Genomic DNA, 26,404 nt, shown 5'->3' with positions numbered 1-26,404 from the left:
AAATGATAAAATCCAGTTGCAAAGTACATTGAATGTGGATTATATAGAGTAGTATCTAGGAAGGAAAGTTTTACAGCCATACTGGTTAACGCAAAATCTCCTTTTATTAGGACCATCCAAATTGCCACAAAACATTGTGTGGGCTTTTGAGCTCATCAGCCAGGATGTTAAAAATTTTTGAGAAGCGGATGTTTCAAGCCATGATGTTATGACATGACCGCATGCACGCTCTATGAGATGCAAGCAGGGAATTAGCTTGTCGTTATTGCTGGTGTTATCTGGGAAGATAACATGTTATCTGGGAAGCCATACAAACTTTAAATGGATATAACCATTAAAACTGGGAATTAATCTGAAATAGCAGAAGTATTTTGCAGAGAGCCAAGGGCACAAACAACACCAGTCACTGTGGTCAGGTTTGTTTATTGGTTACCTTTTTTAAACAGTCAAAAAAGGGGCAGGCATACAACTACGAAGTGGAAAGAAAAAGGAAGACTCAAACATTATTCACACTTGATACAGGTGGTAGTTTGCCTTGGCATGGAGCCGTGGGGGGGCAATGGCACCACCTTTCCAAGCCACTTCTTTCTTGTTTCTTCCAGGGATGACACATTGAGCCCATCATACTATGCCAACTCCAGCCGCCGGCTCTTGAGGGGTGAGAGGGTGCGATTGGTGGTTCGGTTGAATGTGTCCACTTCTGGCACAAATTTCTCGGCAGGGACTGTCAGCTTCCGTCTGGAGTCCAAGCATTTGTTATCAAGGATCAGGGAATTGGTTTTGTAGCCAATGTCTGTCTGGATGCGGTACAAGTGTTTGTAGAGAGCATCCAAAGCATCCCTGTAGAAAGCCAAGATGAGGTGATCAGAGCTTACATTGGAATCAAAGCTTCTGGGTCTTTAGTTTTTAAATTAATATGATACTAGTTCCAACTGTGTTCAAAGAAGATTTAGAGAAAATATTTAGGGTTAGATTGTACAGATCCATTTTACTAGTGGAGGCACTTGCCTCCAGCAGAAATAGCCTACTCATGATGTGAGATGCTCTTCTGAGTGCCTTGCACCAGGGGAAGGCTTCTTCTGCCCAATAAAATGCCTTTGCTGGTATAAAGGATCTGTGAGAGATTCAACTAGATGACAGTAAAAATAATAATAAAAGATTTAACACTGCACATGCCTCTCTGAGGGGAAATCAACAAAAATTTAAAATATGCACCCATCTGTTTGAAATGAGTGCTGAACCATGAGAAAAATCTCTTCATTGTCAATAGAGGAACATTCATGTGATTGTATTTTCCATTTTGGTAGCTGTAGGTTAATAAGGGCTAGTAACCATGGAAAAAACTGGATTCTTCTTTCCATGATAGGCTAAATGACCACTCTTGTGAAATGTTTACACATAGCAAGGATTTACACTAATGTAGGGGAGGAAAAAACAAGCATTTATTGTGTGTATATATTATACATGCTTTGTTCCTCAGTATTATATAGGAATTTACTGCTGCTTGCAGTCCTTGAAAATCAGATTGTAGGACAGAGAGATGCTCCTCACATCAAAAACTACAATTAATGTGAAGCGCATTTTTGCAACTATTTCAGTGGTGACAAACCTATGGCACGGGTGCCAGAGGCGGCATTCGGAGCCCTCTCTGTGGGCACACGTGCTCCCTTCCCCGCCCCCTGGCACACAAGGCTCTGGAGTCATATCTCATTGAAGCTCCTCTTCTCCCCAAACTCAGGCTCCTTCCCCCAAATCTCCAGGTATTTCACAACCCAAACCTGGCAACCCTTACTTGGCCTCCTTCAGAGAGACAACAGGGCACGCCAACCTTTTTGAGCTCGTAGGCACCTTTGGAATTCTGACCGGGGGGTGGGTGCAACCACAATGCAGCCCCCAAGCACAACACAAAGAGGAAAATTCCTTGCAAGTGTTCCTGCAGTTTTAGGGAGAGGGTTAGATGGGACCCACTAGGACAGAAGTGGCCAAACTTGCTTAACATAAGAGCCACATAGAATAAATGTCAGATGTGTGAGAGCCACCAGACATGAACGTCAGATGTCTGAGAGAAGGAAGGAAGGAAAATAGGTGGGGAGGGAGAGAGAGAGGTGGAAAGAAAGCAACTTGAACTTTAAATGCATTCTTCAAGCCACTGATTGGCTTGGCTTGAAGAAGTGGTTTAAAGAGACAAATGCCTTCTCTGGTAGCGACTTCAAGAGCCACACGATGTGTGTGAAAGAGCCACATGTGGCTCTCGAGCCACAGTTTGGCCACCCCTGCACTAGAGAGATGGGTATAAAGCAGCTTCACGTTTTCATGTGGCCAAGATCTAGTTGCGTTTCAGATTTCAAAACTGTTGTGGCACGGTCCAAGCCGAAGGGAAGAAAAGCGTATGGGTGTGTGGGGATTAGGGGGGGGAGGAGAGATCAGGACCTTGAATCAAGCACATTTTTTTGAAGGGATGTGGGGTTATTACAGGAAATGTTGGATCCCACTAATCTGGCAGAAACAGTGGCCGGGATTGCCTCTGGTATAGGAGTGGAAAGGGAGAAACTGCAGGCTTCCTTGCTTTCAAACACGATGCTTCTGATAGCAGTATCTGAGCAGAACTCTTTCAACCTACAGGGACCATAAGGCAAATTGTTGATAAGCTGTTTTCGAACTGTTGCACTGCTGTTCTGGTTTCTCAGAGCATCCTTGACAAGTGTTTGTCCAGCCGCTGCTTAAAGACTGCCAGTGAGGGAGTCGATTGCACTGTTGAACAACTCTTACCGTTAAAAAGTTTTTCCTATGCCAGTCCTCTCCTCTGCTGCCAGCAGGAACAGCTCCCTGCCCTCCTCTACATGGCAGCCCTTCTAATACTTCAAAAGAGCAATCATGTCTCCCCCTTCAACTTCCTCTTCTCCAGACTGAATATCCCCAAGTCCCCTAGCCTTTCCTCATTGGTTACTCTCCATGGTTACTCGGAAGCAATCTACAGTGAGCACTGTGGCACCTGGTCTCTGCACATGCACAGGATTGCAGTTTTAGTTTAAAGAAAGAAAGATTATATTAGATTTATATCCCGCCCTTCACTCTGAATCTCAGGGTCTCGGCAGCTCACAATCTCCTTTATCTTCCTCCCCCACAACAGACACCCTGTGAGGTAGGTGGGGCTGAGAGAAGCTCTCCCAGAAGCTGCCCTTTTAAGGACAGCTCTGTGATAGCTATGGCTGACCCAAAGCCATTCCAGCAGCTGAAAGTGGAGGAGTGGGGAATCAAACCCATTTCTCCCAGATAAGAGTCTGCACACTTAACCTCTACACCAAACTGGCCCTCCTTTCTCACATCAGACTTTCTAGTTAATACAATTCAGACTATCCCTGAAGTTTCCAAGGGTAGCCATGCTGGTCCAGAGTATAACAACTAGATTCGAGCCCAGGAGCACCTTAGAGACCAACAAAATTCGGGGGAGGGGCACAAGCTTTCCAACATTAGAGCTCCTTCCATTGGTTCAAAGGAACTTTGACTCTCAAAAATCTTGTTCTCTAAGGTGCTGCTGGACTCAGATTTAGCCATATAAATCAGTTGACTCCTTTCATCAACTTAATTTATGAACTAACATCATGTATCCCCTCCCTTCCTCCCCAAAAGGACACTGAAGTGGTTTGACACACTCTCCCCTTCTCTTTTATCCTCACAATGAACCTATGAGGCGGGTTAACTCAGAGTACAGTACTGGTTCAAGATTTCCCAGCAAGCTGTCAGGGCAGAGTGGGCATATGAATCAGGACCTCCCAGATCTGATTTGGACACCCTAACCACCAGCTCCTACTAAACACACTATATTTTAATGTATTCTGTTTTCCTAATGGCAAACTAGAATGATGTTTATAATGTATGTTACATGTTCAAAAGTAAATTAGGTGGACAGGAACACCTCTGGGAAAGGCATGTTCTCAGTTTAACCAAGACTTGCAAACAACAAAGCAAGGAACAGCCTCCATTTATTGCCTTATGACACTCTCACCATCATTCTCCCATTCTGACATGTTACTATTTTGTTGGTTTCCTAAGCAAATGCTATCCAGAACAAATGTTCTTTCAGTTTGTGAATTTCACTATGAGTTGTTTTTTTCTAAACGAAAACCTCAGTATTCAGGTCAAATTGCCGTGTTGGCACTTTGCGATAAATAAGTGGGTTTTGAGTTGCAGTTTGGGCACTCGGTCTCTAAAAGGTTCCCCATCAGTGAACTATTTTATATATCCCATGGCAAAATCATTCACATATGACACTTATCTTTTTTATTTTTAAAAAGGCTATGCAAGTTGTGCCTTTTGTAAACATCCAGTCAAGTTCAAATGCACAGCTTTTACACAGAGGAGCCCCACAAAGTCCAACTAAATCCTGCTTTTTGACCTGCTGGCACACCAACACAGGATGCACACCACAGAAGGGAAAGTCTGTGCGCATGTCAATATACAATCTACTTGTGCTCTTGAATGCTCATGCACTTATAATAGCAGGGGAAGACAAAAAGGTTTAAACCAAGGCTCTATCACCCCTATGGGGCTCTTTACACACAGGCTATGCTTGTACTTGTGCAGATGCAGCTTCTAGTATACAACCCCACTTATCTGCATAGTATATAGGACCAGTTTGCCAGCTAGCTGTTTAAGAGTTCCTGAAGAATAATCCCATGAATCTTCTTGCAGCAACACTGTTGTTACTGAATCAAGGAGATGTCCCCTGAACTGCCAAGATCAAAGCATTTGTGGCTTAAGGGATCCTATTCTTCTTTTTTTGCCCTTAAAAGAATACTGAGAGACATACTGTGATTGTGCCAGCTTCTGCTTCAGAGCTGCAATTGTTCCTTCCAGTTGATGAACCTCATCAGTTAATCCATGCTGAGCCTGAAAAACAGAGGAGGAGCATCAGGGTTAATCAGTACCAAATGCCAACCTGAGGTAATGCAGTTGTTCCAGCTGCCAGCTTAGCTCAGCTTCCTCAGTCGTGGCTAGGCTGACACAATCTGGGGGAAAAAAATCTGAAGCTGTGATCATCATCTGAAGCTGTGAGCGCCGTGGTGTCCACCAATATGTTTTATTTCTTTTCTCACAGCAAAGAGTAAATCCTGCCTTTCCTCTACTTTATGGCAGCAGAAGGGGCTTCGGCAGATGCACCGCCTTTACATCTGCAGGAAGCACCATTTGGAAATAACTGCCTCCAGCAAAGGATGGACTCTTGACGTGGAACCTCCAGTTTTTTTATTGGCCTTGGTCCCCATGGCAAGCATTTTGTGGTCACCCAATTATAAAAGGCATTATAAAAGCCACAAGCTGTTTTCAGAATCCAAAAGGGCCCAAAGTTTCAACAAGGATGAACTCCTCATCTGAAGAGCTGCTTATACCCATACAAATTTGCCCAGGTTTTGAGACCCATGCATGGGGTCTTCTCAGCCTTGGCTGAATGAGGGAAAACTGGCTGGAATCCATGGAATTTTGGTCTCCCAATTCCTAGCCTGATAATCTTAACAACTACATCATGCTGGCTATGTCTACAGTCATGCTGGTTTAGGAGATACGTTTCAAGATTACGTTAGCATAAAAGATTATAGTGGTTTTAAGACATCTACCTTGAGCAAGGGAGAAATTATTGCAGGCCATGTGAGTGTTTTGAGCATGTGCACATGTGCACACATACACGCACAATTTTTTGACAGTATTAGTTGCCAGATATCCTTTTTTAGAATCATAAACTCTTCTATTCTGAAACAAGGTCATCTATTAAAAGGAATTTGTCATATCACAAATTATAAAAGACAGTCTTTTAAAAATGAACGTTGTAGGCAGAGAAAGCAAGTGCCCTGAGCATCACAGTGGATGCTCTGGATATGGTCCCACATTAAAGCCAAGATCCTTGAAAGGTGCAATACTTAATATCCCCATCTTGGTCCTCAATCAAGGCCAGCAGCTGTTTCTCTGCCTAGTTTTGTTCAGATTGCTTTCATGGCCAGTGACTGGGAGCCACTTCCAGTGGTACAGGGCAGAAATTTTTCTTTTGGCACTGTATTTTCCCATGGAAAATTTTCCACCCCCACATATTTAAATATAGTCTATCAATCATTGTCTGGGCTGCTGTGTTTGCAAACTCATCATGTTAGGTGGGCTAAATGTGGGATATGAAGTATGGCCAAACCCCAGGGCTTATACATAGTACTTTTGATTTCTTTTGCTAGCATTATTTAAATATTTTCCAATTCAGATTTTCCCAGAAAACCCGCATAACTGGCCACTTCACACCTGATGTTTCTTTCTTTAAGGGAAAGCAGCCCCATCCTTTTCCTCCCCTTGCTGACTCATAGTACCTGGTCACGGCACAGCTCCATATTGGGTCTGTAAGTCCGGGTCTCCAAGCGAGTGTGAGCTAGCTTTAGGTTCCAGATCTTCTTTCGGAGATCTTCCTCCAAGCGCCTGATGTCCTCCTCCATCTCAGCAATTTCTTCAAGGGTCTGAGGAAACCAAGGTCACAATGGGAAGAGAGGTTGGCCACAGGTTATCAAGGGAACCATGCAGGATGCTCAGCAAGCTCCAGAAGCACCTATTTATGTATTCATACCCCTCTTTCTCTCCAGAGAGGAACCAAAGTACCTCATGACATCATGCTCCCCATCTCTGCTTTATCCTCATAACAACCAGTGAAGCAGGGTCAGCTGCGCGAGAGTGACTGGCCCAAAGTGACCCAGGAAACTTGCATGGCAGAGTGGGGATGGGAACCTGGATCCCAGTCCCAACACTAGACGATGCTGACTCTCACCTGATCAGTTTCCTACTAATAAGGATCCAAAAAGCTGTTGCAGACAATCAGAAAACAAGCTACTGTCATCAAGTGGGGTCACGTATGAAGGGAGACTTTACTTACAGGGGTGTCAATTGTTATGAGGGCCGGATCTGACGTAAATGAGACCTTGTCAGGCTGGGGCATGTGTGTCATAAAATTAAATTCCAGGTAGCAGAGGTATAAACTTTATAAAGGACACAGACAAACACAATTAAATGTTTTTTAAAAAAACTTAAAATACACTTAAAAGATTAGCACTCTTGCAATATTTTGTTTATCTCTGATAACTAGCACCTCTTGCTCTGAATTACTGCATAAAAATCTGGTGACAATGTCTGTGCTGTAGCAATCTTGACTATGCTGTTCAGGTGTGGTTCAGATGTGTATCTGTTAAGTCGGAAACCTACTTTTTATTTACTGACATTAATTACTGAAATCTCATGGTCAATTCTTTGAGCCTAAGACCCAGAGGAAAATATGAAATGGCTGGGTTTTGCAAGCTTTTTGTACATAAATTGCTTTATGTGGGAAAAAATAGAGAATGGAGAAAATAGAGGCTTTGCTCTGTAGCTTGACTGAGCAAGTCTGGCAAAGCAAGCTGTGATGCAAAAGGAAGCAAGAGAGGGAGAAGGAAACAGACAACATTGAATTGCTTGCGGGTCTGATAAGAGCCTTCCAAGGGCCCAATCTGTCCCACAGGCCACATGTTTGACACCCTTGCTTTATTGAGTATGAAAGAGAGAGACAATCTGTATAGGATGGGATTGGGAAGTCAGCATGTGCATTACAAGTCTGTATCAACTCCTGTCCTCAACAGGACTGTCCTTTCATAGAATTAGAAAGGACCTCAAGGGTCATCTAGTCCAATCTCCTGCACAATGCAGAAAGAGATTTTGTTTGGGAAGAGATCTTTTCACATCATCTTTCTATTTACAGGTTGTTAATTGTGGGGAGAAGGTGGAATGCTAAGATTTTCAGTTGGGGTGGGGGATAAAGGAAAAATATCACAGCAATCTAGGTTCATGATGAGGTAGAGAGGAACTTTACACTAGGCAGAAAATAGCAGATGGGAAGGATTTAAAACAGCCACATTCATTGCAAATGTATCTTCCCTGCTCCATGGCTAAGTAATTTGGAAAAAATGGTTCTGCATGCTTATAGCAGATGGTGAGAGACTTCCTGTCCTCCCCAGCTGCCTGTAGCACTTTTACAATTGGTCTTTAAATGCCTTTTTAAAAAGCAAAGGGGAAGATTTATGTACAAGCAGACAAAATGTACATGTTGCACTTTTAAATATTAAAAAACAACAAAGGTAGCCTGCTTGAAGAATGGGAGGAACAGTTCTAGTTAAGCCAGAATGCAACTTAATAGATGTAACACATCTACAAATAGCCAGCCTCACGTTAGGAGTAAATAACCTGCTCAGACACCTTTGTAAAGGTTGTGTCTGCCTTTAGTCCAAAGCTATGCGCGTTTCAAGGCTGACTGCATCTAGTCACAGCCCCATAAATTGGATTGCTGTTGCCTGCCTCTGCAAAGCCACCCTGGACTTCCCATCCAAATACTAACCAGAGCCAACCCTGCTTAGCTTCCTATTCTGACCAAGATCAGGCTAGACTGGGCCATCTAGGTTATTAGAAGCAGGAGTATATCGGAGAGGTTGAGTAAAAACTGAGGTTACCAGCCTAAAGTGCACAGACAAATTCTTTTTAGATAAAAGGCACACGTCTCGGTTGTCAGCCACGGCAGAAGCATGCACATGGTGTTCTTCCCCACAGTGACCAAGACGCCATTACTTAAGGCTTTATACTCTCTGCAAGAATGGTCCTCAACTCAAGGGCTCCCCTTAAGGAACACAGTGTGTGTTTCTTGGAGAAGGATGACCAACTGTGCAAGCAACCCAGGCAGTGGCATGCGACAGCAAAATTATCCCGAGCACATTTGCTGTGCGCGTGGTTAGAGAGTTGCACTTCCTCTACAATACACCAGCAAGTCCTGAGCCACCTCTTCTGAGTGTCTCTGGGACTAGCACTGGTTTCCCAAGGGGGCAGGGGAAACATGGCAGATTCTTGGGGAAACAGCCAGATATCAGATGCCTGGTCCTCAGGAGAGGACTGAAAAGGAGCAGTCTGAAGCTTCCTCATCCTCCTCACAAACACACTCTGCAAAAAAGAAAGGAAAAAGTAGTAGTGATAGGTATTGGGGGGGATTACTGGTGATTATGAAGCACTTGGCTTTTCAGGGTCCCAAGATCTCATTTCAGTGGCTCCCCCTCCTCATTAGCCTACAGCCATATTCCCCCTCATTCAGCTGTTCTTACTGTCTGTATACTGGGTCCTATACAGCAGTTTGTATGTTTTGGTTGTATTTAAGACCCAATTCCAAATTCAGCTAGAGCTCTCTCATTTGCATCTCCTTGGAATGTTTCTTGCTAGAGAGAGAATGCACTGTAATTTTTGGAGATTACCCCAACGTTGTGTGAGAATGAATAATCTGAAATGTGGTTGAGGTTTGAAAAGAACAGAAAAGCCTCGAGCCCTAGAAAGCATCTGGACTCAACGCAAACTCATCTTGCAAGTTGCTATACTTCACCTCTCCCTTCCCCTATGAGAAAACGGCAGATCACATGGTTCTCCTGCATCTCCCTGCTTTGCAAGAATCCTTCCAGGCAGGCTAGGTTGAGAAACAGACAGATTATGTGTTGAGCCTCATGGCCAAGCAAGGATTTGAAGCTGGGCCTCTTTAGCCAATGTACCATAGTGGCTTCAAACTCCACATTTATGGCTTAGTAGATTTGCTGGTCTAATACCACCCAGAGACTCACATTTTTCTCCTGCCACCTCAGTTCATCAAGGGCTCTTTCCAGTTCGTGGATTCTCTTGCGGAAGGCAAATTCCGAGGCCACGCGCTGAGCTTCTAGTTCATTGTCTGTCTAGAGAAGAGAATGCACATAACACATTATGTTGGAGAGAAGTAATTGCTCACACAAAGGGGAGCTTAATTTTATCCCTTGAGGATTAGAAGCTTGCCTTTTATACAACTACCCCAAATCCCAAAACACAATCGGAGCGGAGGAGAGGAGCTAAACCAACCCATTACCTCTGATGACCCCACTGTCTTAATGGGAAAACTGAAGTTTTGACCCTGCCCAATCATGACATGAAATACAATGTGATTATTTTGTTCCATTGAACTTAATGGGAGCCATGGCCCACTAAGTACATCACTATCTGCAACGCTCCAACTCTTTTTCTGTGCATTCCATCGCTATAGAATGTTAGATGATACTGTCAGAATGTGGCCAGAATACAAGGCTCAAGCTTTTAGAAATAAACATTAAGTAATCATTCCCAACAGCCTTCTTGATTGTATGAAAAGAGACCCATATATTTCATCCTGGACAGCAGTGCTTCTGTCTAAACTCAATCAATTGGGGTTAGAGGTAGATGATTTTTCTACCGCTGATGAGTCATATATCTTCAGATGTATTAAACTGAGCCTATGGGAATCGGAGGATACGAAATTACAGCCAACTGACCCTTATATTTGCTCTCCAGCTTCCTTAGGTCTTTATGCTTTTTGTGGCAAAATGCCCAATTATCTATCAGACCTAACCACTCCAAGTCATCGCAGGGCATTTATGTTGGCTAGACTAAACGCGTTCCCCTCCAAAGTTTTACAAGGGAGATATCAGCGAGTCCCTTTAGCCGACAGACTTTGCTCCTGTGGAGCAAATACCCCTGACTCAATCCAGCATATATTGCTTGATTGTTCTTTATACCATAACCTCCGTAAAGATTTATTTGGCAAGCTTTCTTTTTCTCCAGATTTGTCTATTCTGCCACCCTGTTATTATTTATTGAGTGATACTGAGGGGGTGGTTAGTGAGGCTGTGGCAAAATTTCTGGCTGACATCCTTAAATTTAATTCTGACCATGTTTGAATGCATCTGTAAGCTCAGTTTTATCTTGATTTTATCTCCAATGTTTAAATTTTTATATTCTGTGTATTTTTATCTGAATCTATTATGCCATTAAAGGTTTGGTATGGTATGGGTATGGGTTGTTAGCTATCAGGAATCTAATTTGCTTACCTGGGCAATAGTGAGTGCTATCGCTTCCCGCAACTCGGTAGCTGCTTTCATTTCTGCCTCGGCTCGGTCCTTGTTGTACTGGCTGTATTGGTCCCACTGTTCTGGAGTGATAGATCTACAACAGCCAGGAGAACCAGCTGGTTCAGTAATTCAGAAAGAGTTGGGTTTCCAACATTCCTTTCTACAGATTAGCATCTCTGTAGGGATATTTGTTAGGGGTTTGGGTTTCCTGAACCTTTTGTGGACATAGCCCACACTAGAATTTTTATGGATGACAAGAACCACACACGCAAAGTGCCTAGCCTCCACTCTACATGGAAACTGTGCCCAAGCTCATGGTAGAGGAGGTGGCAGAGCACTGGTGATGTTGCGCAGGGGGCCCCTACCATGAAGTCAGGCAAAAGACGCATTGGAAGGCAAAGGAAAGAGACCTGATCTATGGGGCTCAATTCATCGGGAAATTCTTCTGCATAAACCCGTGGAAGTAAACAGGGCCAGCACAAATACATGGATTTTTTTTACCCTGGCAATATTTGAATCAGCCTTAGCATGGAAGTACAAGGACAGCTTCCCTCTCCAAAAAGAAATAAACCTATTTCCTATTTTTGTGCTGAACTTCATAAAGAGGAATGCCAAAATGCTCCCATGAAAAGATGTTCTGCTCTTGAGCCTTTTTGTGAGTATTATAACACAATCCAAGATGCGCTGCTTACTAGGGATGGGCATGAACTGGACAAATGCAGTTCAGTTTGTGGCATGCCCAGTTTGTGAACCATGAACCGTCGCAAACTTTTAGGGGCCAAATGAGCTGGTTCGGTTTGTGAGGTTCATGACCCACTAGAACAGCCCCATGGTGGGCTAGAGATATCACACTCACAGGGGATCTCTGGCTGACTCTCCTCTACCTGCCCTCCAAGTTTGGTGAGCATTGGATATATGGGGGTCCAAGTTACAACCCCCCCACACACAAAGAAGGTGCCTTCAGGAAAGTGCTTTCTGGGGAAATAACCGCCCTGGAGAAACAGTGATGCTACATGGGCTATTAGAGAAACACATGTGAAAGCTTGTGGCTGTTACACAGGGCACTGGGATAGGATCCTGGACCCCACCCATGTACTCCATAATGTGGAAAATGGCCCTTCATTTTCAAAACACTGAAGCTTAAGACAAAGGATAGCCTCTCCCCAGCCAAATGTTATGCGACATCAGTACTGTGACCTTCATCTGGCAGCCGCACCATATTGTGGTCCTTGGTTCATGGGTCTTGCAGACCTGGTTGACCAGAGACACCTACAGAATAACAATACTTCTACTGAACTGTCTGTATGTATCCAGTCTTGCTCTCTCCTCCAAGGCTCTGTGCTTAATGCTTGCCAGTTTGCAGTGAGAGCAGAAGCATTGTTTGCACCCAGCCAACACCTAAGTAGGAAACTGAATACCTTCTGTGCAAGCTAACTGTTTTAGAAGGGGTGATCCTTTGAATGGTTCTAGCATAAGGTTTAGCTAGCACACCCCTTACCCAACTGGCACTCGGGTAGGGTTGACTTTGTATGAGATGTTGGGTGAGTTGACGCTGAGCGATACACAAGTCCGATCGATCTCTAGGGCTTCCATTTTCCCACGATGATCAAAGTTAAGCTGGTGGCGAGCTTCCTGCAAGAGGCTGTGAAAGGAAAACAAAGAATGGCCTCAAAGTAGGGGCCACCACTAAAAATGAAGAGTAGCATGTGGCTATTAAGAAAAGGAAGCCAAGTTTCAAGTTCCCTACTGCTTAATTTGGTCATTAAACAATATTAATAACTAATACTCTCAAACTAAGGCAATAGTTGGTGGTGTGCAATTTTAAGCCAACAAAACACAACGTTTCCTTCCTTCCACACCACCCCCCATATTGTGCAATCTAGGAAACCAGTCTGGAGGACTCAGACAGCAACCAGCCCTCCACTGAGCAATCTAAGACCTTCTGCTTGACCCACCAAGCCCCTCGGCTCACCAGAGCTGCTCAAAGGCCTCGCTCACTTTCTGCTGGAGGTCCTTCTTGGTCGCATCAATCACCTCCACCTCTTTATGCAGCTCATCCTCCACAGGGTCCTTTACCACATCAATGGCTTGACGGCTCTCCCGTAGGGTGAGGCATTCGATGGCCACATCCAATGGCAAGTTCTTTGCCTGCAGGGCACGCTCCGCTGCCTCCTTCATCTGAAGAGGAGAAGCTAAAATGGAGTAAGGGATTGACATTGCCTCTTTCCACCTCATTGGAGATATAATGGGATTTCCAGAACTAGAAATGGGACATTGAGAGAGCCTTGCAAACCAACCAAATTTTCTTTGGAAATATTTTACAGGTGGGATTCTAGCAGAGTTTGGCATGTGGATAAGCGTCAGATGATGGTTCTGTCACCACCCACCTCAAATTGCTACAGTTTCTCTAGATGGTACAAAACCCATCTGTTGATTACAGAGCTATTACAATAGCCAACAACCCAACCTTTCTTCCTCAATACACTAAACTGACCGTCTTGGCCCCAAGTTACTTGTTCAGGAATGGTTGCAGAGGTGAAGAGAATTTTTAAATGCACAAAGGTTTCCAAATGTTTTTAGACTGCTTTGTTAAGGAACTCAAAGCAGCTCACAGGAATCTTAAGATAAAGAGAATCAGAAAAACAATAAAAATGAAGATTTCCCTTTGGCACCTGAATATTCAACGGGCATTGCTCCCTTCTTCCAGTCTTAAGGGCAGGAAATTTGGGATTGGGAGGAGAGTAAAGATTCTCAGGATAGTGAATTTCGCACTGCAGTTCTGTGGCCTTTCTGCAGAAGCCCAGCACTGCACCAGAACCATTTAAACCTGTGAAACTTCCACTCACTCAGAGTAAGCCAACTTACTTGGGTCAAGGCATTGATTTCAGCATCAGTGTCTGTAAGGCACTTGTCCAGGGCCTCCTTCCATTGATTGACGCCATCAATCCGCTCGTTAAGACGTGTGCGGTTGTCATGTTCATCCCACTTTGTCTGTAGAGGGACGAGGGAAAGGCAAAGAGTTCAAATTACTCCTTCAGATAGTCTGTGATTGCTCAGTTCTTGCAGAAAGAAGGAGGGACAAAGCTGTCCCTGGTCCTAGCAGGAAAAAGTGGCAGCAGCAGCAAAGAACCAACAAAAGTTTTATGGTAAAAAATCAGCTATTGATGCTAGATTTCAGAAGCACAAATCAGCAAGCAAGAAGGGTATTTCCCTTGCCTCTAATAGAGTTGAACCTCCAGCTACCTTACCAGCATATTTAAAGTCCATGATGGTTCCCCAATATTGAGATTTTTTGGCTTTAAGAGTGAATATGATATTAACCCCAAAAATGAAAGGTAATTTTTCAGGCGTTCCCTTTTCAGGTGTGTCTGCTGTACAGAGAAGATAGATGGCACTTGGGCTCATCCAGCTATTTAATGTCTCAGATTCAATGGGGATTGACAGAGATGGAATACTTGAGAAGAATTAGCTCTCAAATATTAATCGGAGCCTTTATTTTATTTTACAAGATGAGGACCCATATAGCACCAGGTTGCTGGCATCCTACCTTTTAGCAACTCAACTTAACATAGAAAAAACCCTTTTGTGACCAGAGTGAGCTTCGCTTCCCTTCTCTACGTGTGATTAGGCTTAAGGCTGTGGCCAAAACAGCTGTATCGTTAAAGGAAAAGAAAGAACTTTCTAAAGCTTTGGTGCAGAGTGAAGCCTAGGCAGGTTCTTAGATAAGGAGCCCTCTGATAATGAAATCTTCTTTCTTTTTCCCCACAGACGGACAAGCAACAGAGGCTCATGGGTGTGCGTAAACACAAATCTGCCCCAATTCCATAAAAACAGTAGGGCGGTCAGGTTGGATTTTTTAAATAGAAAAATGGGCTTCTGGAGTAGGGTTGCCAGAACCCCCCTGGCCGTTGGCAGGGGATGGAGAGAGGTTGCCAGCTCCAGGCTGGGAAACTCCTGGAGATTTGGGAGTGGAGTCTAAGGTGGACAGGGACCACAGTGGGCTACAAGGCTATAGAGCCCACTCTCCAAAGCATCCATTTTCTCCTTAGGAACTAATCTCTGAAGTCTGGAGATGTAATTCCGGGGTTCCCCAGATCCCACCTGGAGGCTGGAATCCACACCCAAAATGTTGACATGCCTACCCACCTGGTTGTTGGTTTCATTGCGAAGAAACCGAGCCTCCTGTCTGATCTGGTGGGATGCAGAGCGCTGCCTCTCAGCATTGGTTGAGATGAGGTCACAGTTGGTATGCCAGTCGGGAAGAGTGAACCTCTGGCCCGGTTTTATGCTCAGAGTGGCCATGGTAGCTCCCAACTATAAAGAACAGGAAGGGGAGAAAGAGTCTCCGTTGCATTGATAAGGTGGCCATGCTCCCCACTTTGCACTATTTTGCAGCACAAAAACTTGAATTCGGTTCTTCCACCACCACCCCCATCCTGCCAGATCATGCTTACAATAATGCTTGCTTTCCTTATTTAGGGATTTTATTTGCTACCTTTCTAGTTTGTTGTGAGATTCCTTGAGCATTTCAGACTATTCTGCTAAGACCTTTAAAACAAGAACACTCTTAACTAATTATAGTCAGGGCAAGTTTAAAAAGCCTTCTTTTGGTGGTGGTGGTGGGTCACTGTGAGAGTGGAAGAAAAGCCCTTCCAGGTATGGAGAAACACCTAGGAGGGCAGGGTGGAAGAGGGCTTGCAGGCTAGAGCAGGCATATTCTGCCACACTCTACAGAATCAAGAAACCCAGTTTGGTGTAGTGGTTAAAGTGTGCGGACTCTTATCTGGGAGAATCGGGTTTGATCCCCCACTCCTCCACATGCACCTGCTGATGTGACCTTGGGTCAGCCACAAGTTCTCTCAAAGCTGTTCTGCTCAAGAGCAATTTTGGGAGGGGTCTCTCAGCCCCCACTTCTTTCCACATTGTTAGTTCCCTCTCTTCTCTTGTACTGCAGTTTCACTACAAAAAACATACACACGCAATTGGTGCCAAAAAACAGTAGCCCTGCATTTACCTCCTGACCCATAATGTCTAGTTCATTTTACTTCATGCACTGAAGACGTCACACTAATAATTGCCCCTCTCTTGTGGTACATTATTGGTCAATCCTGGCAAGGAAATATGGAGGGGGGCGGGACCAGAGCCTCCCACCGGCTACCATTTGCAGCAGTATCCTTCCACCTGTAGTATACAGATTTCTTTGAGAGGCCACTGCAGTCTCCACCAAAGGTTTGGATCTTCAGACAACATGTTCTCAGCAAGAACTTTCAACTCAGAAGCATAACGTCGTATCAGATGATGTCCTCACTGCTGCCAACTCTCACAAAGTTTAAACATGGCTGGATATAGTTTTCTTTGTCTGACCTCTATACTCTTGTTTAAGCACGGGCAGCATTTCCAAGAAGCGTCCTTCTCCACTGCAGCAACCCCTCCTAATGAACCTAATGGAGGAATGGTGGCTCAGTGGTAGAGCATCTGCTTGGTAAGCAGAAGGTCTCAGGTTCAATCCCCAGCATGAAATCCAACTGAAAGGGGCCCAGGCAAGTAGGCGTGAAAAACCTCACCTTGAGACCCTGGAGAGCCGCTGCCAGTCTGAGAAGACAGTACTGACTTAAGGTGAGGGAAGGTGGCTCAGTGGTAGAGCATCTGCTTGGGAAGCAGAAGGTCCCAGGTCCAATCCCCGGCATCTCCAACTAAAAAGGGTCCAGGCAAATAGGTGTGAAAAACCTCAGCTTGAGACCCTGGAGAGCCGCTGCCAGTCTGAGAAGACAATACTGACTTTGATGGACCCAGGGTCTGATTCAGTATAAGGCAGTTTCATATGTTCAACTGTTGAGTACCCAAAATTAGGCCATTAATAAATTACTAATACAAGGAATTATATAAACTCATAACCAATTCATTAGAAATACATTATTAGAAACAGCCTCAAGGTTTGTTCCAGTGTAACAGACAACGTCTCTCTTAATGTGATGCAATACAATTTCATCCAATGCAATACAATAAAGTGCTTGCGCAAAATGTCTCTATAATCCAGCAAGTTTCCAAAAGTGCCACAATTAAAATCAGTAATTGAACGTCTCAGAACCACCTCGATGGAACTGGCTAGCTTACTGGTCTGTTTCAGATTTCCCCAGGGAAGGGTTAAATATTGTCCACAATTTTCTTGTTCTTGTTCCAAAGTCAGTCACATTAGGGTGGTTCTGAGATGCCCAATTACTGATTCCAATTTTGGCACTTTTGGAAACTTGCTGGACTATAGAGACATTTTGCACAAGCACTTTATTGTATTGCATTGGATGAAATTGTATTGCATCACATTAAGAGAGATGTTGACTGTTACACTGGAACAAACCTTGAGGCTGTTTCTAATAATGTATTTCTAATGAACTGGTTATGAGTTTATACAATTCCTTGAATTAGTAATTCATTCATGGTCTAATTTTGGTTACTCAGCAGTTGAACATATGAACATATGAAGCTCATTGTATAATTTTTCTCATTGTATAATTTTTCCTAATGAACTGACAGAATGTTGAAACTTCTTAAAAAGTCACATGGAGAGCCAGTTTGGTGTAGTGGTTAAGTGTGCGGACTCTTATCTGGGAGAACTGGGTTTGATTCCCCACTCCTCCACTTGCACCTGCTGACATGGCCTTGGGTCAGCCATAGCTCTGGCAGAGGTTGTCCTTGAAAGGGCAGCTGCTGTGAGAGCCCTCTGCAGCCCCACCCACCTCACAGGGTGTCTGTTGTGGGGGAGGAAGGTAAAGGAGATTGTGAGCCGCTCTGAGACTCTTCGGAGTGGAGGGCGGGATATAAATCCAATATCTTCATCTACCTCACAGGGTGTCTGTTGTGGGGGAGGAAGGGAAAGGAGATTGTGAGCCGCTCTGAGACTCTTTGGAGTGGAGGGTGGGATATAAATCCAATATCTTCATCTACCTCACAGGGTGTCTGTTGTGGGGGAGGAAGGGAAAGGAGATTTTTAGCCGCTCTGAGACTCTTCGGAGTGGAGGGCTGGATATAAATCCAATATCTTCATCTACCTCACAGGGTGTCTGTTGTGGGGGAGGAAGGGAAAGGAGATTGTGAGCCGCTCTGAGACTCTTCGGAGTGGAGGGCGGGATATAAATCCAATATCTTCTTCAATATCTTCTTAAATCTTGCAACACTAAATAACAGGCCAATCCTGCAGAAAACCAGTGTGATGTAGTGGTTGAAGTACTGGACTAGGACCCAGGAAAGCCGGCTTTGAATCTCCACTCTCACAGAAGGTTGCTGGGTGCCCTTGAGCTTGGATCAGTCACACAGCCTTATCTAACCTACCTCACAGGGTTGTTGTGAGGATAAAATGGAGAGGAACAAAGTAATCCCACTAGAGAGAAAGGTGGGATATAAACTAAGTTTTTAAAAAATCTGCATCTTGAAACAAAATGTGAGGAAGCAATTTTAGCCATCTGACTGGGGGGAATCACTGAGAGGCAGCAGATTTTTAGGGTTCCATCTAATAAGTAGAATAATTGATCTTACAGGCATCCTCTGAAATCTTCACTTCCCCCCAGCACCTTACTATCTAAGCGCTTAAACTGTGTCAATTGTCTGGATTATGGTCCTAAACTGTGCCAATTATCTGAAGCTGTGCCAATTGCTTGAATTGTAGTCTCAGGCTGTGTCAATTGTCTGAATTATGGTCCTTTTGATTTAATGTATATTTATGAGATAGTTTAATTTTGATATGCCTCATTTATTGTTATTGTAATGTTTTAATGTTGTAAGCCGCCCTGAGCCTGCTTGCTGGATAGGGTGGGGTATAAATCACAAATTAAATTTAAAGAGAAGCTATCAGGTTCAGCACCAAATCCTTCCTCACCCCACACTGCTCTGTGCACAGGGTTTTGCCTATGCCTGGCCCTCGGCCCACGCATCTAACCCTGTCCACTTACCTCTTCTCTTCCTCTCCAGCCACTGTCCTCTTCTCGGCCTCTGCTTCCTACAGCTGTTCTGTGTTATCAGTCTGGTTGCTAAGTACGCTCCGAGGCATTGCCAAGCAGCCACAGTCCTCGGAAGCCAATCGGAATCCATCTGCAATTGTTTACAAGGGAGGGAGGGAATATCCATGGCAACCTGGAGACTTAGGGGGAAAAAATACTTCCACAGCTGGGAACTGCTTCACTTGAAGAAGTATATGAAAAAAAGACTGGGTACCACCAGGTGGGATTTGCGGGAGAAAGCCTGGCTAAGAAATGCTTTCAAAAAGCAGCTTTGACTGTACCCTCTACCTTGCTGGTTGTCTGTTAAAATGGCTTTAATTGATTGCACTTGCGGCGAGTAGACTGTTGCACAAGGACCCAGAGACCCAGGTTCGAATGTCTACTCTGTCACAGACGCTTGCTAGGTGACCTTGGGCCAGTCATACACATTCAGCCTAACCTATCTCGCAGGGTTGCTGTGAGGATAATATGGCGGAGAGGAGAACAATGTAAGTCACTCTGGGGAGAAAAGCAGACATCTTTTTTATTGGATCCCTTTCTCACCTGCTGTATTGTGGGTTTTAAATCTGTGAATTTCTTTTACGGCCTCCAGAGTTTATTGTTCATTGCCCTGTATGCTGACTAAAGAAAAAGTGGGATAGGCATTAATTAACCACATAAATATTTGTGATGGCAAACAGCAGGTGAGGAAAGGATTAAATAACGGCTTCCCTCCTGCCTTTGCATAATGTATAACTTATTTTGTTAGCTGCATTCCATACGTACCTTGATCCTTAGAAGCAAAATTAATCGCCCAGAAACATTATTTTAGTCTGCGTTGTCCTGACCTGAAGTCTGACATTAACTGTAGAAAGACTTGACTATGATAAATGAAAAGAGTGATCGAATATCCAGATACCCCTGGCCACTTCAATAATCAACTCACCTTCACTGGGTGTGTGTGTGTGAGGAGGGAGATTGCTGTGGAAGGTTTGACCAGTCTGACTGTAGAGTGTGAGTTGAGACCTCTAAGGGAAGCAGCTTGATCTGGGCCAGAAAAATGATACTAAGACTTTTTTTTTTTAAGGTTAGCTGGAACACTGTGTTGTGCGCTTGCTTCTGCACTCAGTTGTACAGCATGCACATTGCAGAGGCAGTTTCTAGCACACTTCCCTCCAAATTAGGAGCGCTATGTTTAGCTGCCCACTGTTCAAGGAAGTGCAAAATATTTATTGCTAGTAAGATACGCTGAGAGAAGTATTCCTTGCATTCACAACAATAGCTATGTGAAACCAGTGTGATTTCCATCCCAGCAGGCATACTCGAAAGTTGCTGATGAAAATATCTGAGATGTAGACTTCTCCTTCCTGAATTGGATGAGTTTATAGCTTTCAATAAAGCTTTTTTTAAAAAAATAATCCACTTCAACCAGACTGTCTTGTGTTTTCCGCTGTTAAGCCCTGAGCCTGCTTCGGCGGGGAAGGCGGGATACAAATAAAATGATGAATGAATGCTAACACTCTAAAACATCAAATAAGTCTGTTGTAACTATTCAAACTGGTTATCTTACTAACATAGATCAGCTAACAGCTAGAAATCAAATCCATGCAGAATCCTTACCTGGAATGATAGCAGATAGATTCAAGCAGGCAATCGTGTTGGTTTGAAGCAACAAAACAAAGCTTGAGTCCAGTGGCACCTTTAACACCAATAGTTTAATTCAACTTTAAAAGTTTAATTTTATTAAACTTTGCTGGTATTAAAGGTGCCACTGGACTCAAACTTTCTTCTGAAATGATAGAAGACAGGAGTTCTTCTCACCTAAGGCTAAAACTATCAGCTCTTTTAGTTAAGTTTGCAAAACTTCTCTGGAATGCAGCAACGCAGACAAGGGAAGTATGCAACATTATCCACACAATCCTGATGTACAAATTTTAATGGAGTGAAGTGCGATATCTGGTACATTTTTCTTCCTGCCCTTCCTCCAAGGAGCAGCGGACGATGTATAGATTTCCCCCATTTTTAAACTAACAATCCCGTAAGACAGGTAGAGCTACAAGAGGGGCTGAACTGAGGTCACCCAACTAAACTTCATGGTCACGTCTGCTTCATTTAATGTGCCACGTTTTGAGGCTTATGCATCGTTTCAGCTCTGCATCAGATTTCTGCTCGTTTTCAAACTTCTGCAATCCATACCCTGCTGTGTTGTTTACTGGATGTGCCAGGCTGTTGGTTGTATTTGGCTTACTCAATGTAGTCCGCCTTGAGTCTCAGTGAGAAAAGTGGACTCTAACAAATAAATGGTAGAATGGGGATTTGAATTTGGAGTTTCTCTTATCATAGCCTGACACTAAACACTCTGGCTTTACAACAAATTCAACCGTTGGGAAGTGGCAATTCCTGCACTGCTTCTGGCCTGCCGGGATGCAGCTGTAGCCCCTTCCTCAAGCCACAACTGGCATTACTGCTTGGTAATAAGATAGCTTTCCGTCATGTTTCTTTCATAGAGTACATTGATTTGTGCTACACTTTGATAGCGTTTGTTATTTTACAGTGTTTTAGCATCACCTTTTTGTGTAAACTGCTTTGAGAACTTACTTGTATGCCATGAAGAGTGTAGAGGGCTGGGTGTCACTTGCATGCCTTTAGGAAGTGTAACTACATGGAAGAAGTTTGTCGTTTCTTCATGGCAGTTATGTTGCGCCAGGTACTAGCAAAGAGGGGCTTCTGTTTTGAAACCATGAGAACTGAAATCATTTTTGTTTTGTTTTTTAAAAAGAACAAGATTCCCAGCAGGACCAAACAGGTGAGTTTAAAGTGTGATTGAACTGTAAAGCACAATCCTAGACATACAGATTTCTATTCACTCCAACCCCAATGACATATTATTAAATAGATGGGTGATAGGACAATATAAAATTGAACTAATTCAGTCATATAAATATCTGGGGGTTATTTTCAATGGCCAATTATGATGGAAACTGTAAATTAAATTAATCCTAGTTGACATAAAGGAAATAAATTCTTTTTTTTTACAAACACAGCCCAGTATATTCCAGGGGCATTCTGCTTATATACCACTAAGATTACCTATCAGCTTTTATACACAGTTCGAGTTTGGGTACAAGTGGCTATGCCTTCTATTGAATTTATTCAATTCAGATTCTTGAGAACAATCCGTAAAAGCATCTCAGTGTGCATCTTCTACAGCCCTCAGATTAGAAACTAGTCTTACATCACTTATATGGCTAACGGCCTTTAGATTTAGAAATCTTACTTTTTGTTCACCAATGATCAGAGTAATTTTTTACAGCTTAACAACTGATCCTTATACTTTTTTTAACCTTTCCTTTAATCTGATTAAAACACTTTCATCTGATTAGCAGTTAAAGACTGTATAAAGAAATACTGGCTAAAGCACATGGTGTGTGTTCTACCTTATGATTCAACCTAGCTCTAAGGTTTCCATATCAATATGCACATTATCTATTGATATTAATTGTTCCAGGATATCACCATGTGTTCATGCTGGCTAGATTTAACATGCTTCCATCTGCAATGGAAGATATAAAACATTCCGTCCAACTGTAGATTTGTCCTTGCTCTGCTAACCTGAAACACTGATTCACATGCTTTTCCCATTGTAGGTTCCATGTACAGTCACAATTGGAAACTTGTGCTGGTTGATTTAAAAAATCCTATTATCTGAGAAGACTCTCAAAATCTTATTGGTGGGGGCTAACCAAAGAACCACTGTATCTCTAGCTAAGTTTCTGTTCTCTGCAATGAAAGTAGATGTCAAGATAATATCTGCGGCATAATGTTCTCAGATTATAAACCATAAACTACAAGATATACTAGGATGAATAATATATGGTGAGAGTTTATGTAGGCAATTAATACAATAATAGTGGTGGGTTTTTTTTTGTTTTGCTTCCGAATGGCTGTAGGCCATAATAAAGACCGACTGACATACAATATGAAGAGTGCTGACACGAGCTTGAGTTCTGGAGCAAAGCTTATTTATTGCAGTTTAGTGAAAGTTACACTTCAAACTGAAGCAAAGCAACACTAGAACCAATAAAATTTGTTTTACGTTTTTAAAAAAACACAACATAGAGTCCTTCCAGTATAGAGAAAATGGTCAAAAAAAAAGGAGTGGAATCTGTCGCGGGGGAGGGGGGGGGACGACTTTGGGGACAGATTTGGCTCAGGAGTTTCCATAACTGAATTTGGTAAGGTTACATACTTGTAAGTGACAAAATGTTAGACAAGAAGAAAAGAGTAACTTCAATCAACGGACATGACAACGTTTCAACACGCAATGGATTGACCCCTCCCCACCCTACTCCCCAAGATATTAACTACTGACACATCTGGAATTGCCTGCTTGCCCTGATGCTTTACCTGCATCTTCAGGTATTTGGAACTGATTTCATAACCTAACTGGGTGTTCGTGACATGGCAACGGAATGTCAGAGGCACTGCATGTTAGGTTATAGCATGAGACGTGTTATTCCATAAAACCAGTGGTGGACCAACTCTTTGGCAAGCATGCCACAACTCAAAGCAGGAGCGTGCCACTCTTGTGAGCACTACAGTACATATGCAACCCCTCCCCCCCCTCCATGTGGCATTGCCTCTACTTTTTTTGAGCTGAGGAGAGTGGGCAGTGGCACACCCAGAAAGGCAGGCTGGGCAGTGACTTCAGCCAGGCCCGGTGGCTTCCTGCTCCTGCCTGGGTGTGCCATGCCACAAGCTGGCCTCCCAAGCCATTAGCAAAGGCCATTTTCTTAATGGCAAACGTTTTGTGATTCATACTGCAAACCCATGTGCATTTCAGTTCATTTGTTTTTCTAAATAAGGAAGGTATAACATTCCCTGTTATTATTACACCAGCATTCTGTTCACCCTTTACATGATTTAAAAAAAAACAAACATGTTTTCTGACAAATGTTTGGCAGTCTGGGTTTGGTAATTTCCTCAGTATCTAGCTAGCCCTGTGGCATTAGACACTATGTAGAATCAATCAGACATAGAGCTATACATACATAGTAATGAACCAGCACTCTTGAGGTTTTGGGGGAGGTGAGGAGAGAAAGATGAGTATGCTATGAAAGACTCAAGAATACCTGAATCTTCCAACAGTCAGGCTGACAAGACACACTCTGAATGAAGTGTGTTGCAAAATCTAAATGCCCACAGATGCACGTGAAGTTGAAACAGAGAAGATGACGGCGGACATTTAACCAAATTGGAAGAAAACTCAGATATAGGTAAAACGTTTTGGCCAGGGCAGTTTAATTGGCAGGGGAAGGAAGTCTGAAGGGGAGGAAACATTGCTTGTGGGTCAAGGATTATATTTTAAAAACTTACTGAAATACAGATTTGTAATATATATATATATATTTATATATTCTATATATAAACCAACCCTCCCACCCTCGTCCCCAAATAGTTGCAGCTCACATTTGCAATACAAAGAGGCACACACGGTCAAGGTGATTGGGAGAAAAAAGTAAAAATGTGTAAAGGCTTTTTACCAATGCACTTGCCCTCTGTCTGTCTACCCTGGCAGAAAGGCCCTCCGGATGCAAAAAGCTAGACTTGAGGATTCCTTTGTTTAAATGGGAGGGTAGTGAACATTCCCAGAGTTCTCAAATGCATTCTATGCTTTTCAGAAAACAGACGGCAAAAATCTGAAGACACAGGAAGAAGCCATTGAGTTTTGCCACCAACGGTGTTAGCCTAAGCATAGCACTGAAGGCCTCACAGGAGAACAGGAAGTATACCCAAAGCCTATAGCCAGATTACAAAGAGAGGAATCCTAGCAAAAGTACACAGAATGACCCTCGGATCACAAATGACGTGCTCCCAAGAAGTGACAACGGGGCACCCCTGCGGTGCTATGATGCATTTTACAGTGGCCTAACTTTTTGGTGCAGAACTAAGCACCTGAAGGGAACGCAGTGGATGGAATGTCTCAGATGGTGCTTAGATTCACCCCACATGCACATCAGGGGTGTTTACAGTGCCCCACGGTAAAGAACTGCCTAATAAAGGAAACCCTCTATTTATTTAACTTATAACCCCATTTTTGTCCCTGGGAAGGGTGGTAGTGGTCATGGTGGCTTTTCAAGCACACATCCAAAATTCTTTTCCTAAGGGGTAGTGCTATCATGCAGGAAAACATGTGCTTGGCAACATGTGACAAAATTAGGATAGGTCCAGGTCAGTGTGTACATGGACCTTGAAGGAACTGGTGATGAGCTCCCATTTGTGTGGCTGTAGACCAGACACACCTGCATTGTCCATACTTGCAGTCCATGAAATTTCCCTGTACAGGAGTTAGAGCTCCAGTGCATGGTCAACAGTGGAACAGTCCCATCCCTGTACCTGACCCACCTTCTACTGTCCTCAACAAACAATCCACACCTGCATGCAGAAAACACCAATTCCCCCTATTCCACCTTGGAAAACCTGGTTGCTGGCAATGCAGAGAGAACAGTGAATACAACTCAACACTCTTGTGAACTTGCACAACAGCTTTATATGCTGTGGAACAAGACATCAAAATTCATCCCCCCCTCCCCACTCAGTGAAGGAGAATCAGGCCAGATTAAATAGTTACCTATCTTTTTTAAGCCTGATGAAATGCCCAAAGTCCCCCAGGGGCAGATTCTATTAAAGATTTTCTTAAGTATATGAAGATGGCTTCCACAGAGCTAAAAAACTGTACACAGGGCACCCGTAACAAGAAGCTTTGGAGTGCATATTACCTTACCACTACAAAAGGCTTTGCAAACTTTGAAGGCTGCATCCTACACAGAGGCTTTCAGAAGGGGGAGAATCCCCAATGGAGTAGCGGACAAACAAAAGCGTTCTGAACACACTACATAATCCCCGACACCTGATGACTAGTTTAGTGGCATTTTTAAACAACTTTTTTTGCTGTAGTTTAAAGCCTCCAAGCATATTTTTGCATACCCAGTACCAGAGATGTCTGAGCCAGAGCTGGTTCAGACTGACACCCAACCATTGCTTGGTTTAAGAATAAGCTGTCTTGAGTTTGTGTGCTCCTCCACCCTTGCAACTCACTCAGTGACTTCTAAAGAGCACACAGTTTACCATTATTGGTGAACTAAGCAAACTAAGCTTTTCATTTTCATTCCAATTAGGATGGAAAATCATGGTTTGCTACACTGTTTTGGATGGCACGCATAACAGATGCAAGTGCAAACCAGAATTTATGCTCAATCAGAAGTCATTTGCAGCACATGAAGGGGAGGGAAGATGAAAAAACTGCAAGCACGGACTTCATTCACATAGTGTTAAACCATAGTTTAGTTTGCTTGAACCAGGGGACAGAAAACTTGCTTCCCAGAGGCATCTGGCTTGTCTTTGTTGAAAACAGAATGCTAGCTTGATGGATTTTAGTCCTAGGCAATGTTCTCTGTACAATCTGAATAGTTCTGTAATTTCTGCAAATTCTTCCCAAAGCCC

General features: G+C 43.4%; 1 protein-coding gene across 1 annotated transcript; it reads right to left on the bottom strand.

Moving 5' to 3' along the window:
* Positions 1-587: 587 nt before the first annotated feature.
* On the bottom strand, positions 588-18,993 carry TEKT2 (tektin 2). Its single transcript, XM_060257943.1, has 10 exons — positions 18,875-18,993; positions 15,078-15,245; positions 13,797-13,922; positions 12,904-13,109; positions 12,430-12,573; positions 10,911-11,025; positions 9,642-9,749; positions 6,345-6,488; positions 4,811-4,890; positions 588-840 (listed from the first exon to the last, which is right to left on the bottom strand). The coding sequence occupies exons 2-10, from the start codon at positions 15,231-15,233 to the stop codon at positions 627-629; spliced, it is 1,293 nt and encodes a 430-aa protein (XP_060113926.1). The 5' UTR covers positions 15,234-15,245; positions 18,875-18,993; the 3' UTR covers positions 588-626.
* Positions 18,994-26,404: the final 7,411 nt, after the last annotated feature.

The sequence above is a fragment of the Heteronotia binoei genome, chromosome 17, assembly GCF_032191835.1.
Source record: "Heteronotia binoei isolate CCM8104 ecotype False Entrance Well chromosome 17, APGP_CSIRO_Hbin_v1, whole genome shotgun sequence".
In the NCBI taxonomy this organism is placed as follows: Eukaryota; Metazoa; Chordata; class Lepidosauria; order Squamata; family Gekkonidae; genus Heteronotia; species Heteronotia binoei.
This window is presented reverse-complemented; position numbering and strand designations above follow the sequence as displayed.

Coding starts and splice junctions, on each gene's coding strand:
- TEKT2 (XM_060257943.1), bottom strand. CDS start 15,233: ATGGCCACTCTGAGCATAAAACCGGGCCAGAGGTTCACTCTTCCCGAC. Junction 13,923..15,077: donor GCAATGAAACCAACAACCAG/GTGGGTAGGCAT, acceptor GTCCCTCTACAG/ACAAAGTGGGATGAACATGA. Junction 12,574..12,903: donor GAGGCCTTTGAGCAGCTCTG/GTGAGCCGAGGG, acceptor TTCCTTTCACAG/CCTCTTGCAGGAAGCTCGCC.